General features: G+C 34.6%; 4 protein-coding genes across 8 annotated transcripts; all 4 read right to left on the bottom strand.

Moving 5' to 3' along the window:
• Positions 1–330: 330 nt before the first annotated feature.
• LOC145971183 (serologically defined colon cancer antigen 8 homolog) lies at positions 331–7,249 on the bottom strand. Of its 2 annotated transcripts, none has more exons than XM_083098574.1 (9): positions 7,036–7,249; positions 6,438–6,575; positions 4,251–4,584; positions 3,387–4,167; positions 3,005–3,243; positions 2,757–2,868; positions 2,435–2,552; positions 1,809–1,885; positions 331–1,723 (listed from the first exon to the last, which is right to left on the bottom strand). In XM_083098574.1, exons 1-9 carry the CDS (start codon positions 7,239–7,241, stop codon positions 1,218–1,220), a joined length of 2,511 nt encoding a protein of 836 aa, XP_082954700.1. In that variant the 5' UTR covers positions 7,242–7,249; the 3' UTR covers positions 331–1,217. The 2 variants fall into 2 exon arrangements, with proteins under 2 accessions (XP_082954700.1, XP_082954701.1); XM_083098575.1 differs by having other exon boundaries at positions 1,516–1,723; positions 1,822–1,885.
• Positions 7,250–8,032: 783 nt separating this feature from the next.
• Positions 8,033–10,235, bottom strand: LOC145971188 (uncharacterized). The gene has a single exon (XM_083098586.1). It carries the CDS (start codon positions 9,553–9,555, stop codon positions 8,041–8,043), a length of 1,515 nt encoding a protein of 504 aa, XP_082954712.1. The 5' UTR covers positions 9,556–10,235; the 3' UTR covers positions 8,033–8,040.
• A 608-nt stretch (positions 10,236–10,843) lies between these two features.
• On the bottom strand, positions 10,844–13,741 carry LOC145971189 (major facilitator superfamily domain-containing protein 12). Of its 4 annotated transcripts, none has more exons than XM_083098587.1 (8): positions 13,421–13,741; positions 12,833–13,174; positions 12,553–12,760; positions 12,218–12,426; positions 11,752–12,114; positions 11,483–11,639; positions 11,235–11,356; positions 10,844–11,142 (listed from the first exon to the last, which is right to left on the bottom strand). In XM_083098587.1, exons 2-8 carry the CDS (start codon positions 13,134–13,136, stop codon positions 11,045–11,047), a joined length of 1,461 nt encoding a protein of 486 aa, XP_082954713.1. In that variant the 5' UTR covers positions 13,137–13,174; positions 13,421–13,741; the 3' UTR covers positions 10,844–11,044. The 4 variants fall into 4 exon arrangements, with proteins under 4 accessions (XP_082954713.1, XP_082954717.1, XP_082954715.1 ...); XM_083098591.1 differs by having other exon boundaries at positions 12,224–12,426; XM_083098589.1 differs by having other exon boundaries at positions 13,502–13,741.
• Positions 13,742–14,347: 606 nt separating this feature from the next.
• On the bottom strand, positions 14,348–15,071 carry Rnasek (Ribonuclease kappa). The gene is made up of 2 exons (XM_083098607.1): positions 14,754–15,071; positions 14,348–14,665 (listed from the first exon to the last, which is right to left on the bottom strand). The coding sequence occupies exons 1-2, from the start codon at positions 14,820–14,822 to the stop codon at positions 14,441–14,443; spliced, it is 294 nt and encodes a 97-aa protein (XP_082954733.1). The 5' UTR covers positions 14,823–15,071; the 3' UTR covers positions 14,348–14,440.
• Positions 15,072–15,178: the final 107 nt, after the last annotated feature.

Raw genomic sequence — 15,178 nt, 5'->3', positions numbered from 1 at the left:
GAGTTTTGTCTAATCTAGCAACACTGGTCATATAAATATCCGTGCGCAGCGCGCATCATGATTGTCAATGTGCTTGTCAACTTTGATAGCTTACGAGAAAACCAGTGCTAAAATCTTTTTGGAAGGATATTTGTATACATAAAGGAGTGTTTAAAATTCTTATAGAAATTAATATTTCCATGAAAATTAATATTTTTTTTATCAATATCCTTATAAAAATTAATATTATTTCTTTAGTAATAATTCATGTTTTTGTTGTCCACAAGGAAAATAAAATAAAGAATAAAATAACTGAAAACTTTCAAGGAAACTTATTTTCTGTACATGAACTCTTCCAAAATGATTTTATTATTGAGTTAGAGTTGTTAGAAATGCTAATCCCTTTTTTTCATGCGAACATTATTCGAAAGTGGAGCACATTCATTTAAAAAAAAAATTATGTGCTCTAAAAAAACAAATTATTACAATCTTAGATATATAAAAAAGTTACATAACATTATAAAAAAACCTGTTCCATAAATTTGCATTTTGGAAATAGGCTTGAAAACAATTCAGAGTTTGATCATTTCGAATTATCCATTATCCTATATTTTGTGTGTGTTTATTCATCAATATTGTATTATCAAGAGTTCCTATATTGATCACTTCCAGATTCCTTAATAATTATCACTTCCCTTTTTGTGTTCTTTCTATTTGCATTTCTTATGTAATCACACTGAACACTTTAAAAGTTAATGAAAAACAAAGTATCTTAGAGCAATAGATCTCGAGCAACTTCCATCCACAATGCTTTGATAGCAAAGACAGAAAAAATATATATTCCCTTTTCTTTCTCATTCATATCGACATTCTCTGAATAATCAGTTTGCATAATTGGATACTCGATTACTTTCTTTCTCTAGAGAGAAAGAGATACAAAGAGATTATACATATATATCTTCTTTGTCTTTTTACATTTTGCTTAGATCTTTACGCTCAGTTCTTATATCTATGGAAGATACTATGCTTTGAATACATATTTTTTGTTTCTCTTAATTTGACATGGTGACAAATGTGAGTAGTGCAAAAACATTTTTAAAAGGGAAATAATCATTAAAGAATCCGAAAGTAATTAATACAGAGATTCTCTCAATTATATTTATATATATATATATATATATATATATATATATATATATATATATATATATATGCGCATGCAGTTAATATAAAGTTAATTAGTGTAAAGTTTCAGTATTTGATCTGCCTATATCAGAGGCAGTTTGATTATCGTCCATCTGTTCCGCTATTACATTGAATTGCTCGCCGTTAACATACTGTCCTTCTGGGTATTGCGAAGGATTATAATCACTATATTGATTATGTTCTTGCTCCACCATATAAGCATCCATATTTGGATTGTTCGTTGTGTAGTCTTCATTATTGCGAGCCGCTTCTTCCTGTTGCTGATACATCTGCTGATCCATAGTTTCCATTTCATTCGGCACAAAGTTGTTATCTGCAATACATCTCTGATCGCTCGATAAGTCGTACAAGTTGTTCGGCGATTGATCGGTTCCCTTTAGCGCATTTGCTTCTACTTGTTGACCGCTCGCGGTATCGTATTCTTGATGAATCATTCTAGCACCGGCTGGTAATCCCTTCGCATGCGGGGTTACTGAATCCATTGTAGCGTTATAAGAAAAAGCTCCAATATCGTCGTTAGTTTCCATAAGAGTTCCTCCTAGAAAGTAATCGTTGTTATTCCATGTATTGATGCGTTTTAATTATATATAAAGTGTGTGAATTATATAAATAAAAATCACTACCTTCATGACTTACAAGACTGCCTTGTATCTTATTTGACAAGTGTTCTATGTTGCTTTGTAGGTCGGCCATTTCTTCCCTGAGATAAACGTGTAAATGGATTAACGAAAAGAGAGAGAGATGAGATATGGGATTAAAAATATTACGTTTAACTATATTAGCAAGAAATCAAAGTCACATCGAGCGTAGTATATGATTCTCATTTCGTTCTAGGATACATGTCGCTATTACTGTGCTGATAGAGTCGTTTTTTTGGAAGTGTCTGACTTCTTTTTCGGAATTACTTTTACTTTTAGATCAACCTTAACGGTACGTTTCTTGCTCGAAGGCGAAGCGGTTTGCCCAACTGTTGTCACGTCTCTCTCAACGATTCCCTCTGTCAACACAGAATAGCCCCAGATATATATCGTGAAAAGTGCTGCATTCTTATCTACTACTTATTAGCATATATTATTTACACGCGTTTGCGTGTAAGAATAAACATTAATAGGCTACAGATCATCATGTGCTTCTCCATAGAGATCGTTTTAATTGATTGCAAAACCAAATAAATTAGACAAATGTTTGACGATTGAAATTGAAGTGAATTATATATCTTTGAGTTTCGCAAGTCGAACTGAGAATATACTTGTGTTTAAGATTGTTAGCTTCCAAACGTTGTGTGAGAGATTGGCATTCGGCAGTCAGTCTCGAGACGAGCGTGGCTTGACTATTCAGGGCGTCTTCTAGGCCCGCTACCGTGGCAGCTGCGAAATTGACGTTGCCTGATCAGCCTGTTACAATGTTAATTGACTAATCTCAATCTCCGCCTATGCTAGGCATAGTGTCAGCATGCCGATTTCTCACACATATAGAGAGATATCACTTTTAAATTAAAATCATGTCAACACACAGTAACACCCTTCACGGACAATATACCTAACATAGGCATATCTAGGGCGATATCTTACCATGTTTAGTCTCCATATCCATTATCATAGAAGTCAATTCCTTTTCGTTTTCCAATCTAGGCGTAATCTCTTTACGATTATCTTCGGGACGTACAATCTTATTCATATTGATCTAAAAATAAGGAAAATAAGGAATTGATTTAAGATGTCGTATTTTCTTGAAACTTTTTATAATCAATAATCTTTTACTTTTTTGTGTTATTATTGACAACAAAATATTAATCATCTAATCTAAAAAACATATTCACCTCTTTCTCTAAAGATGCTATTTGTTCCGCTAGTCTTAGATTTTCTCGTCTGCAATGTACCAGGTCAGCATCTCCTCTTTCCAGACGTTGCTTGTATGAATTTATCTCTGCTTGTAATCTACTTTGTTCTTGACGAGCTTGTCTTTCGTTTCGTTCAGTTGTCAATTTACTAGTTAAGAGTTCCTGCTCCGCCGCATCTTTCTCGCTTAATGCCTGATTAAGATCGCTCTGCAAGATAGCTGAACAAAGTAAAAATAATTTTTCTTATTATGTAATCTTGTGTAAGTAATTAAATCTTACACATGTAAATATGCAAGATGGTTTCAACATATTTTATTAATTTATTTATAAATTACTGTTATAAAAAGCTACATAAACTTACATATCTTATTTTGCAACTCTTTCTTCAAATTATCAATGGTTGCTTGTTTTTGAGATAATTCTCGTTTCAACTCATTAATCTCTCGTCGCTGTTTTTCGGATTCCAATTGTGATTTGTTGGCAGTCTCCCAGTGAGACGCGATATCGGCAGTGAATTGTTCGATTTGCTGATTGTATCGACGCTCTATCTGTTGCCTTTCCTCGATTATACGTCTATTCGCTTCTTGGGCGGCCTCCCGTAACTTCTCGTGTTGCCTTTCCAGCTCGTCCTTTAATCTTCGAATCTCCATTTCACTCTGACTTCTTTCAAACTCAATCTGTTGTCTGTCATCCATAGAACGCTTTGCTTTTTGCGTCGCTTCAGTCTCTTTGTCTCTCGCGGCCAACAATAATTTCTGTAATTCTTCTAGCTTCATTTCGGCCTCGTATTTCGCGCGTAGAGCCTTGTCTAATTCCACCTTCAATTCGATGCTGCCTTCGTTCGAACTAGTCTCGGACAAACGTTTCAAGTTTGCTTGATTCTCTTCCTGTACCTTTCGTAATTCCAATTTTGCTTGCGTCAACTGCGCCTCCAACTCACTGATTCTCGATTCGAACATTATACTAGGCCCTTCCAAAAATTTTTCTCGTTTATTTTCCAAGTTATCGATATGATGATCACTCGTGTTTTGTTTGCGACATTCTTGATCTGACCCGGTACAGTGATCTTTGTGATTCTGCAGAGCGCACTTGGACAATGTAGTTTGATTTCTGTTATGCAATGCCTCGTTTTCAGCTACAACCTATGAGAAATCATCAATTAGTTTTATTGCAGTTGTTTCTCTAGCCTATAATTGCATTATGATTCGAAGAATAGAAGCTATACCTCACGAACTTTGCTTAGTAAATTGATCAATTCGTCTCTGCAATACTGAGATTCTCGTTCCAGTTGTTCGATATAATCCTCCTGCCTTTCGATAAATGATGTTAACTCTGGAGGAATAGATTGAAGATCGGCTTTTGACAATGCTATATTACTATACGCCTTCGCTGATTGAATAGTCTTCGAAAGAGGAGGAAAAGTATTTGAAATCGCATTTCCACGGAGATTCTTCTTCGGAAAACTATCGCTGATCATGCTTTGATCATCCGTGTCTTCTCCAGATTCACTAATTCGCGGATTACTGCTTTTGTATATGCTCCGAGTACTTTGCGGCTTTCTGTAGAAAAATTATGTTTTTTCTTTATCATATTCTTTTATTTATGTAATTATTAAATTTTATATATATAGACACATAAAAAATTGTAGTGCAAATTTAAAGATGTTTGGTATATATATATATACAGGGTGACCCATTTTAACTTAGGCAGCCAAATAACTCGAAAAATAAGCAAGATAGAGAAAAATGTTTTAGACAAAAGTTGTATGGTTTCGAGGGGGCCATAAGATGGTATCATTGGTTTGACCTTGAAGAGTCATTTGAAGGTCACGTGAAGGTCACTTCAATTTTTTTAAATGGAATACCCTATATATTTTTGTACATTCTCGTAGCTTATTTCGAGAGCTTTCCAAAACACTATAATTAAGTACCTTTCCGTTAAGTACTTTTTGAGTTATGATGCTTGAAATAATTTCTTAATTTTACATAAACCGTAAAATATCTTGTAAAATATTCATTTTTCGATTATCTTACCTTAATACTTTTATGTACAAAATAATGAGAGGAATCAATTGGTGTAAAGAAAACACATAGTTGTTTCGAAGAAAAAATATGTAATTTGCAATTAACAATTCCATATTTTTTCTTAAAAACAACTATGTGTTTTCTTTACACCAATTGATTCCTCTCATTATTTTGTACATAAAAGTATTAAGGTAAGATAATCGAAAAATGAATATTTTACAAGATATTTTACGGTTTATGTAAAATTAAGAAATTATTTCAAGCATCATAACTCAAAAAGTACTTAACGGAAAGGTACTTAATTATAGTGTTTTGGAAAGCTCTCGAAATAAGCTACAAGAATGTACAAAAATATATAGGGTATTCCATTTAAAAAAATTGAAGTGACCTTCACGTGACCTTCAAATGACTCTTCAAGGTCAAACCAATGATACCATCTTATGGCCCCCTCGAAACCATACCACTTTTGTCTAAAACATTTTTCTCTATCTTGCTTATTTTTCGAGTTATTTGGCTGCCTAAGTTAAAATGGGTCACCCTGTATATATATACAGGGTGAGTCAAAAGTATGTTTTAAAAATTTGTGAGCGTGTTCCTGGATAAAAAGGAAGAACAAATGTTCATATGAACATATGGTCGCAAATGCTTTGTTGTCGAGATAATGGACATAAATCAGCAGTATCAAAAAATGCTTTATTTGAACGTTTACAATTTTGTTATTGTTGTTTATAAGAGATGTTCTACATGTCCTCCATCATTTTCAACACATGACTGGCGCAGTCGTTCGAAAACACCAGGATTTCTACGGACCTACGGACCGTCGTGCTCAAGCATGTGTTGAAAATGATGGAGGACATGTAGAACATCTCTTATAAACAACAATAACAAAATTGTAAACGTTCAAATAAAGCATTATTTGATACTGCTGATTTATGTCCATTATCTCGACAACAAAGCATTTGCGACCATATGTTCATATGAACATTTGTTTTTCCTTTTTATCCAGGAACACGCTCACAAATTTTTAAAACATACTTTTGACTCACCTGTATATATAAAATAACGTATAATAAATCTATTAATCTATTATATATCTATTAAATAATACAGTGTGAGATTATTAATTATTAACTACTCATTACTAATTATTAATTAAAAAATCGATATAAACTTATAACAGATTCCTCAAATTTATAAGTATGTTTAAATATTTACATAAATATAAATGTCATATAAATGATTGATTATTACAATCTGATTCCCAAATGTTATTTCATGTGAAAATATAATATACAAAAATTTATTATTTTTTTATTCAATTTTATTTGCGACATTGATTATGTGTAATTATTTAAGTTTGCTAGCTAATATTTTCTTCACCAACTCACATTCCGGATATTCCTGACGGCGCGTAAGATTCAGCCAACAGATACTTCAATTTCGAGATAGCTTCTCTATATGCAAACTCCATATAATCTGCTGGCTTTCTCTTGTTTAGATCCATCTTTGAAGCTCCATTTGTTTTTCTAAAATATAATCATTCTATCGTTCAACTGATCAAACATAGAAATCATTTTGAACAAAATAAATTTCAAAAAAAGATAATTAATTAAGAATAAAAGATAATTAATCAGAATTTTAAATCGAAATAATATACTTAAGTTAAATTTCAATTCAGTGAGAAAAATCTAGTAATTGTCTCGATTTCGATTTTTTCAACATAAAAAAAATCAGCACCATTTAAATTATTATTTTTTTTGATGACGGTTTTTTCAGAACTATCTCTCTTCCTATTTTTCTTATTTTGTATATAAAATTCACATTTGTAAATATTCTTCTTTTTCTTATGTATACAAAATTATTATTGTTACATAATTTGCTCATTTTTTCTCTTTACTAAAAAATAAAGAAAAATATCACACATGTGCACAGAGATGTTCTTCAATCAATAATGAATAAAAATAAATGAAAAGATTCTAATTTCACCTATTCTTTAATCGCTTCATCCGTGCGACGCTCGCCGGATCCGCGTAGTTGCTTATATCGGGTGACGTCTTCAACTTGGTGATGATCCTCGGGAAGAATTTCGGGCGCGTTGTACACGGATTGCCAAAGGTCGCGATGCTCGTCGAACTGCCGACTGCGAAGGGGTGATGTTCACGGCGACCGTAAGCAGTGTTCGCTGCCAGCATTCTGAGCGCGTTCCACCTCGAGGCACTTTCGGCTCCTCACTTCAAGGACGCTCGCCAATCGATGGTACCGCACCTCCCGGGAGAAGAAAATCGAATCGGAGGGCTTCAACATTGTATGTAGTAACTAGAAGAGCCTGGCGGTGGCTCGCGTGCGATGGTACCATTCGACCTTCGGGAGAGGGGCAAGGTGATACCGTACCGTCACGGTACCACCACCGATATGTACGTTTCGTGACTTATATTATTAGCCAGAAGCGCATACCTTTGACGATAAGGCATACCTTCGGTAGACAAGAAGAGCGAACGCTGGCGCTATCGCCTCCTGACATTTTTCATGTCTCATTGTAGAATTCCTATGGAAACAGAATAATCAACAGTGCGCAACGACCGCAACGACTACGACGCGACGTGATGGTGATGGTGTACAAAATCAAATTTTCATATAGAAACCACATTCAAAATAGAACGATTTTCTAAAGCTAAAAAATTAACAAACAAATGTTTAAACATTTAAATCGAAGATTGCTATCTATTAGATTATATCGGTTTTAAAAATTTATTTTTCTCTTAAAATAAAAATAACGCAGTCTTTTTTAAAAGTAAACGAAAGTGAGATTGGTGTGCAGAACATATTTATAGAAAAAATTAAAAAGAAAACAGATACAGTAAAGATATGAAAAATGCTGCGATAACTTTATCTTCAATAAGTATCTAATACAAGATTTTCCTGTAATTATCTAAGTAACTAAAAAAAATGCACACGATGATAATACATTCCTGCAGTTTTATATATTCCTGACTAAAATAATGGAGGCACTGCAGATTTATTTAACGAGAAGTCATCTTTATTTCCTGTTTCCTCATTGACTTTCTTTTTGTTCTCTTTGTTAATGAGCTTTATGACTGCTCGTTCCAGGCCGCAAAAGGGTCTAAATTCCAATCTTTTTAAAACCTCCAGCGATGTATCTCCAAAATAAACAACAAAGCGATTCTTGACATCTCTGCTTTCGTTACCAGGAAAAAAGATCCAATCATCGGTGACTAGGCCCTCGTTCTGTCTTTCAAGGAAGAATAAAAGATCCTTAGTAATCGCAGAGTCACCCACATATATTATAGCACGATGATACTTGGAAAGTTTATCAATATCCAGGACGCGCAATTGAACTCCATCGTCTAGAGTTAATTTTGGCGTTAAATTACTTAGCCATTCGCTAGTCTCTTTATTGGCGCAATTAAAAATAATTACGCCATGCCATTCGGTGTTACTGTAAAAGCAGGGAAATCTTGCACAAGTTTCCATAGACATGCTAAGCATATGTTTCCTCACCAATCTTCTTACAACGGATATTTCATTACTGTTTAGTTTTCTTTCGGGATATTCCATCGGTGCAATGGCCATCTTGAAGAAATCGGATGTAAGTGGAGCATTTGAGTTTGACGTTTCATTGACCTCAGATTCTTTGCACAAACGGTCCATAGACGGATTGAGTGTATTATCTAATCTAGAGCATTTAGATATTCTGGACGGACCAGCTTCGGATGTAGCTTGAATATTTGAGCTTGAAGTTTGATTATTAACCTCAGATTCTTTGCACAAGTGGTCCATAGACGGGTTGAATGTGTTATCGTTCAGTCCAGGGTATTTAGACATCCTAAACAGACTAGCCTCGGATGTAGCTTGAGCATTTGAGCTTGAAGTTTCTTGATTATTAACCTCAGATTCTTTGCACGAATGATCCATAGACGGGTTGAATGTGTTATCATTCAGTCCAGGGTATTTAGATATCCTAAACGGACCAGCTTCGGATACAACTTGAATATTTAGATCAGAAGTTTTTTGACCACTGACTGCAAATTCTTCGCATAAATGATCCACAGACGGATTGAATGCGTTATCGTCTAGTTCAGAATATTCAGACATCCTAAACGGATCATCCTCGGATATAACTTGAATAGTTTGATCAGAAGTTTCTCGACCACTGACTGCAAATTCTTCGCACAAATAGTCCATGGATGAATTGAGTGTGTTATTGTTCAATCTAGAGTATGTAGACACTTTGGATAGACAAATCTCCTCATCCTCGTCTCTCTTTTTATATTCGTCAATCAAACTTAAAGTAACAGATTGGTTTTCTATCATCTTCTTCTGTTTCTTTTTGCGTCGAGCAGCTCCGCTTTTGCGACTTTTCTTAACTCCTTGGAGATGATTCTCTGTTGCCAGCTTGTTTATCTTCGGTTCACCGATTAAAGTAGTCGCACCTTGAGAGGATTTGTTATTGAATTTATTGTTATTTAAAAAATATCTTAAGTCCATCTTGATCCCACGAATACCACGGTCATGCGGTATCACCTGGGCAGAGCCGTGAATGCCCAGGGCTTGGCTAAATACTCCTGAAGGTCACCTGGTATTCAGGAGGCACCGTTCGCGACGCAACTTCCCTTGCGCCACGCAGCCTTCGGCACGGTTGCTAACACCTTGGCTTGGGGAGAGTTTCTCTTAGATTAGTCGTCAGAAGTTTATCTCTGAGCAGAGATGAACTTCTGGATGTAACCGTAAGCTTCTCCATCACATCAAGATGGAAACGCTTTCGGAAGGGAAAATTAACAGCAGATTTCGAGCAGAAAATGCAGTATATTCATTGAACATCGCATTAAGCTCGTGACTTTGCTGATGGGCTTGAATGGCAAGAATTAATCGCGAAATCGATTAAACGTAGATTTTGCTCAATTTTTGTCGTGTCAGCATGTGTCGCATGTTTCTTATTTCTCTTACATTTTGTCGATGAACTATACTATATTTTTATAAGTTGATCAATATTTGCATTGAATCTGACAATTCTCCTGCATATAAGTTTTGTTATGTAGACAAACGTTTTACTAAGGATTTCTTTCTTAACAAATTTAGTTAACAGGTTTGAAACATTGTAACTTATTATTTTATTTCTCTTATCATTTTTGAGTTGTACAATATAATACTGATCTTTTTCATAATAAAAAAGAACATTGTGATATGAAATGAAATCAAATAAAAAATATGCAAAAGACAAAAGAGAAATGAAAAAACGAGAGAGATAATTTCAGATTGAAGTAATCAATAAAATAATAATACTTGGGATTATTTTTGCGTGCTTTTACATTTACATGTAAATGTAAAAGCATGCAGAAATAATCCCATATATCAGATTGAAGTAATCAATAAAATAATAATACTTGGGATTATTTTTGCGTGCTTTTACATTTACATGTAAATGTAAAAGCATGCAGAAATAATCCCAAGTATTATTATTTTATTGATTACTTCAATCTGATATGTGTGTGTGTGTGTGTGTGTGCGTGTGCGCGCGCGCGCGCGCGTAATATATGTAAATAACAAGTGTGTACACAACTTTTAAATGTAGTATGTATGCATAGATGACAACTGCATTAGAGTTGTGAAAATAATACTAATATTATCCATATATGTATATATTATGATTTCCCACAAAATATAATATACTTGAATTAAAAATCGAAAATATTTAATTCAAAGAGTCGTCTACATTAATCTCGCACGATAAATGTACTAAAATGGAAGAAAAGAAATAAATATTACAATAACATCGTTAAAATATATTAAATTGTATTAATAGGAATGCTATCAATCGCAGATCTCAAATAAAAAAAATTATAGTTCATCTAATACATATCACATAGCGCGCATAGCACATATATTGCTTTTTTTCTTAGAATAAGTATCAATATATCTTTTTATGTATCTTACACATTTTGTGTTAAAATATTTGCAAACTATATATCGGCATACATTATGTATTAGTTTGCGGCTGTTGGTCTGAGTTTCCGTTGATCGGATTTGGAGTTTCTACAAAACCTTCGTCCTCATCATTGTGTAAAGTATCAAAGACTAAAATAATTTTTCAAATTTACATATCGAAATATTGAAATTTCTAATTATCATTATTATGTGATGCAGCAGTATGCGCATCTTGAACGTACCCGTAACACGCGAAAAAGGTTTGATATATAGAATCATCAGCATAGCGGAGGCCGCGGACACGCCGCAAACGTATGTAAGAATATTTCTATAATAATAACTGGCATAACCAGACGACAAGTGTCTGAAAGACAAGCGTAATTGATACTTCTTTCAATTTGTGATTCATTGAATGACAAAATCGAGAGGAAGAAAGAATTTGAAATATATTCTCTCTCGAGTTTTATATGTATTAAACATTCTTACTTACTTCACCAAATACTGAATGAACATAACTACCAAACCATTACTCAGCTTATCTGTAAAACTCATAATTCCGTAGGCAAAGGCACCGCTTTCGGTATTTTTCCCTATCAAATCCGCAGTGATACCGAGACTGGTCACCAACATTATTGCACCAGCAGAACCTAAAACACATAATAACAAATAATAGAATTAAATTAACAAATTACTTCAGTTTCTTAAACTTATGAGACTTAATGAGACATTATGTATAGATCAAGCTTGTGGTTTATTTACCTAACAATATAGCAACAACATAGATCTGATATTTGATATATATATCGTCGTTGCCAAACTGTATCCATATGCAAGCCCATATTGCGAGCAAAGCACCAATAGAATACGCGACTTTTCGACCCCATTTCGTGTTAAGTCTCTCAATGATTAAAGATGTCAAGAAGCTACTCAGATACATGGTCAATGGTATATAAGCCAGAGAAGTGGCAGGCATATTCAATGATTCGTGTAAATACAAAGGCATATAAATCTGGCACAAATTGATGAATAGTCGTGTAAGCATATAGACAAAAGCTATCTGATACAATCTGAAGTCTCGCAAAAGCACTAATGCTGTTCTACCGTTTCTATGTAAAAAGCTACCTAAAAATTTCAATATTGTTACAAGAATATATTGAAAGTTTTCGATAATTACCAAATAATATAATACATCACAAAATTAAAAGACTTAATTGCATTCTATTACCATTACCATCACCATTAGCACCTTCCTTAACAACAGCATGAAATATAATAGATGCTATGACTCCAACTACTGTTCCAATTAAAACAACTTTTTGAAATTTATGAATGTCATTAGGTCCAATCTGAGAATTATTTTCATTGCTCGTTACATGTAGCACACCCCACATGATGCAATAAACGAGAACATTGGAGAAGACAGTAAACGTGAATCTATGTAAAATTACAATAAAGTAAAATTACAATAAGAGCTTAATCTATATATGCATATTTTTAAAGTTTCTTCAACAATTGATTATTCCACATATCTCATTTCTTTGATGATTCTTTTGCAATTACCTTATAGCTATGAGTTCAGTCCTCTCATGTTCAGAAGGCGTTAGCTCTGGGACTAAAGCCAAGTGCGATATCTGTACTGCTGCCCAACCAAATTGAAAGATCACTACAAAAGCAGCGTAATAAACTAACTGTGCGTACTGATGCGCGTATTCACAGCCGATGCATTGCGAAAATATAAACGGGAATCCTAATAGTACGCAAATGGTGCCTGCAAATCAAACTGACTATTATAATATTGCAAAGCAGAAGCATGGGATATTAATAAGGATGTGAATTATACCTATCAAGTGCCAAGTTTTCCTCCTGCCATATCGGCACAACCAGAAATTGTCGTTCCTGTCGGACTGAAAGCCGACAAATGGGGTAACCAGGGCATCCGCTACTTGACCTATGAGTAACACAACACCGGCCAAAGTCGGATCGAATCCAAGAACCAAATGAAAGAACACCAGCAGATAGGTGAACCACATGGAAGCGCAGATATCATTTAGTACATGACCCATGCCATAGGCTAATTTCAAGTAAACGGGAAGCTTTCGTATTATCTCTGTATAATCATCCGTCTGGCTGCTCGTAGGGTCCATTGCGAAAGATCGTTGCTAGGCATAAAGTCCTGGCTTCCCTGTAATAAAAGATAATTTACGTTATTTATATATATGAAAGAATGGCGTTTACGTATGACTCACATCAGTGATTCAAACGTAAACGCCGATCATTTTGCAAAAAGCACGTGATAACAAACGTCAAACTGTCATACGTTATTTCGTTATTTTAGTAAATGTATAGTTTGACTAAACTTAATTAAGTATTGATAAAAATATATTCGTTCAGTATATATGAAAAGAAATATTCAAGCTCAAGTTTTAACCTGTCAGTCTATCAACCGCTCCTTCACGATACGTGTCGCGTTGTGTATACTCGCTGTTACGCGACCTCGTTTTGTATTCACCTATGTACGCTGTCACGTGACGCTCATGTTGACATCCGACGCGCCTTTTATCGCCGTCGATAAGAGCGATAATATAATCAAAATTATACGCATATTGAACTTGCTCCTCTCTTCTAGTTTATTTAGAAAGTCTTTTTCTCCTAACTCTATTAAGAATGAAATAAGTTCATTTTTTCCTTTTAAAGAGAGAAAAAATGAGAAAACAAAACATAAAAAGATGCAATAAAAACAGAGACCTCTCAGGTGTTTCAAAATAATTTCAAATACTGGGAATGTAAACACATGTTCTCAATATTTTTTTTCTCAGGAAAAGCAAAAAATTGTAAGCAAACATTTGCCCCATAGATGTATAGCTGAAAGGTTTCACAGAAATATTGCTGTTAACCATCGAACAATTTATTAAATATATTATTATATTAATAATGTATGTAATATAAATAGAATTAAAATTTAATAATTGGAATATATTACTTTTATATGATGTAAAACAAATTATGAAACTCCTTTTATGAATTGCATAATTTGTCTTTCATTTGGGTTATATTGATGTATAATATTATATATATAATTATATTTATATGTCACCCTGAATTAGATTTAATAACATCCATAATTCAAAGGTTAGCCAATCATAGGCATTCCATTCTTCAGAGGAATAGCTATGATTGGCCAAATCTAATAGTTTATGATATCTAGAAATGTTGCTAGTATACATGTATGATAAATATATCTCCTTATCGTTCTTTTAAAAACACTCAAGACCCATACATTTTGCCACGGGCAGATATTGTGTTTGAATTACAACTCAATTCTATCGCTGTACAGTGTAATAACGATTAATGCATCTATAATTAAATCTTTGATGTACTTGTTTCTCAGCTGTACAGAATTACAAATTGGACGCTCCGCAGCATCCTCAAACATCCACTAGGTATTCGCTTATACGCTAAGGGACGATCTGGAATTGAGGTAGAACTGATGGCCCGAGAAAAGGAAAGTGAGGACATAGATGCATGCGGCGATCCAGCAGTTGTACGCATTCTGCGTGTAACCGCGATCCACCAGGTCGTAAAAATTCTCCATCGAGGTAAAGTTCCCCTCTCCCAGAGGGAGATCCTCCACCAGCGCTACACTCCGAACGTAGAAGAAGACTCCCATGAGAAGCTGAAGACGAAGAGAAAGAATTTACTTTAGCCTGTTCAAGAGGTCTATTCTGTGCAAAGGAAAAGTATAACTGTACAATCTCTCTTACCAATTGGAATATGCCCCAAACGGACAGTATCAGACCGCACAAAGCGTACTTAGGTCCGCAAATCTTCATCCTTGCGATAAGATCGTCCGTGCAGAATAATCGAATTCAATCTAACCGCAACGCATCCGCTTCTCACGCCAACGTTCGAAAATTCGCTAAATACTCGTCCTTTGAGCGATCTCGTCCGTAACGATCCGTCACAGCGACGAGGGTTTGTAATCATGTGACGTTCGAGCGGTAACGATGGAATCGCGTTTTACTTCGAGCAATATCGATAGATCGTCTTCCGAGCCACAGATGTAATAAGGATACAATGGACTCGCAGGTTTGCTTGCGTTCGAAAATTTGCACTTGTCAAAGTGAAACTCGATCTGGCCAATCGGAATAAAAGGGGCGGAGATCTCTGCGTTCTGTGATTGGTCGAT

This window comes from Camponotus vicinus, unplaced genomic scaffold, assembly GCF_025532165.1.
Source record: "Camponotus vicinus isolate PSW18456_S1 unplaced genomic scaffold, iyCamVici1.0 SCAF_4, whole genome shotgun sequence".
Lineage (NCBI taxonomy): Eukaryota > Metazoa > Arthropoda > Insecta > Hymenoptera > Formicidae > Camponotus > Camponotus vicinus.
This window is presented reverse-complemented; position numbering and strand designations above follow the sequence as displayed.

Coding starts and splice junctions, on each gene's coding strand:
- Rnasek (XM_083098607.1), bottom strand. CDS start 14,822: ATGAAGATTTGCGGACCTAAGTACGCTTTGTGCGGTCTGATACTGTCC. Junction 14,666..14,753: donor TTTGGGGCATATTCCAATTG/GTAAGAGAGATT, acceptor CTTCGTCTTCAG/CTTCTCATGGGAGTCTTCTT.
- LOC145971188 (XM_083098586.1), bottom strand. CDS start 9,555: ATGGACTTAAGATATTTTTTAAATAACAATAAATTCAATAACAAATCC.
- LOC145971189 (XM_083098587.1), bottom strand. CDS start 13,136: ATGGACCCTACGAGCAGCCAGACGGATGATTATACAGAGATAATACGA. Junction 12,761..12,832: donor GAAAACTTGGCACTTGATAG/GTATAATTCACA, acceptor TTTGATTTGCAG/GCACCATTTGCGTACTATTA. Junction 12,115..12,217: donor TGCTAATGGTGATGGTAATG/GTAATAGAATGC, acceptor TGAAATTTTTAG/GTAGCTTTTTACATAGAAAC.
- LOC145971183 (XM_083098574.1), bottom strand. CDS start 7,241: ATGCTGGCAGCGAACACTGCTTACGGTCGCCGTGAACATCACCCCTTC. Junction 4,585..6,437: donor CCGTCAGGAATATCCGGAAT/GTGAGTTGGTGA, acceptor ATTTTTCTACAG/AAAGCCGCAAAGTACTCGGA. Junction 1,724..1,808: donor CAGTCTTGTAAGTCATGAAG/GTAGTGATTTTT, acceptor ATTACTTTCTAG/GAGGAACTCTTATGGAAACT.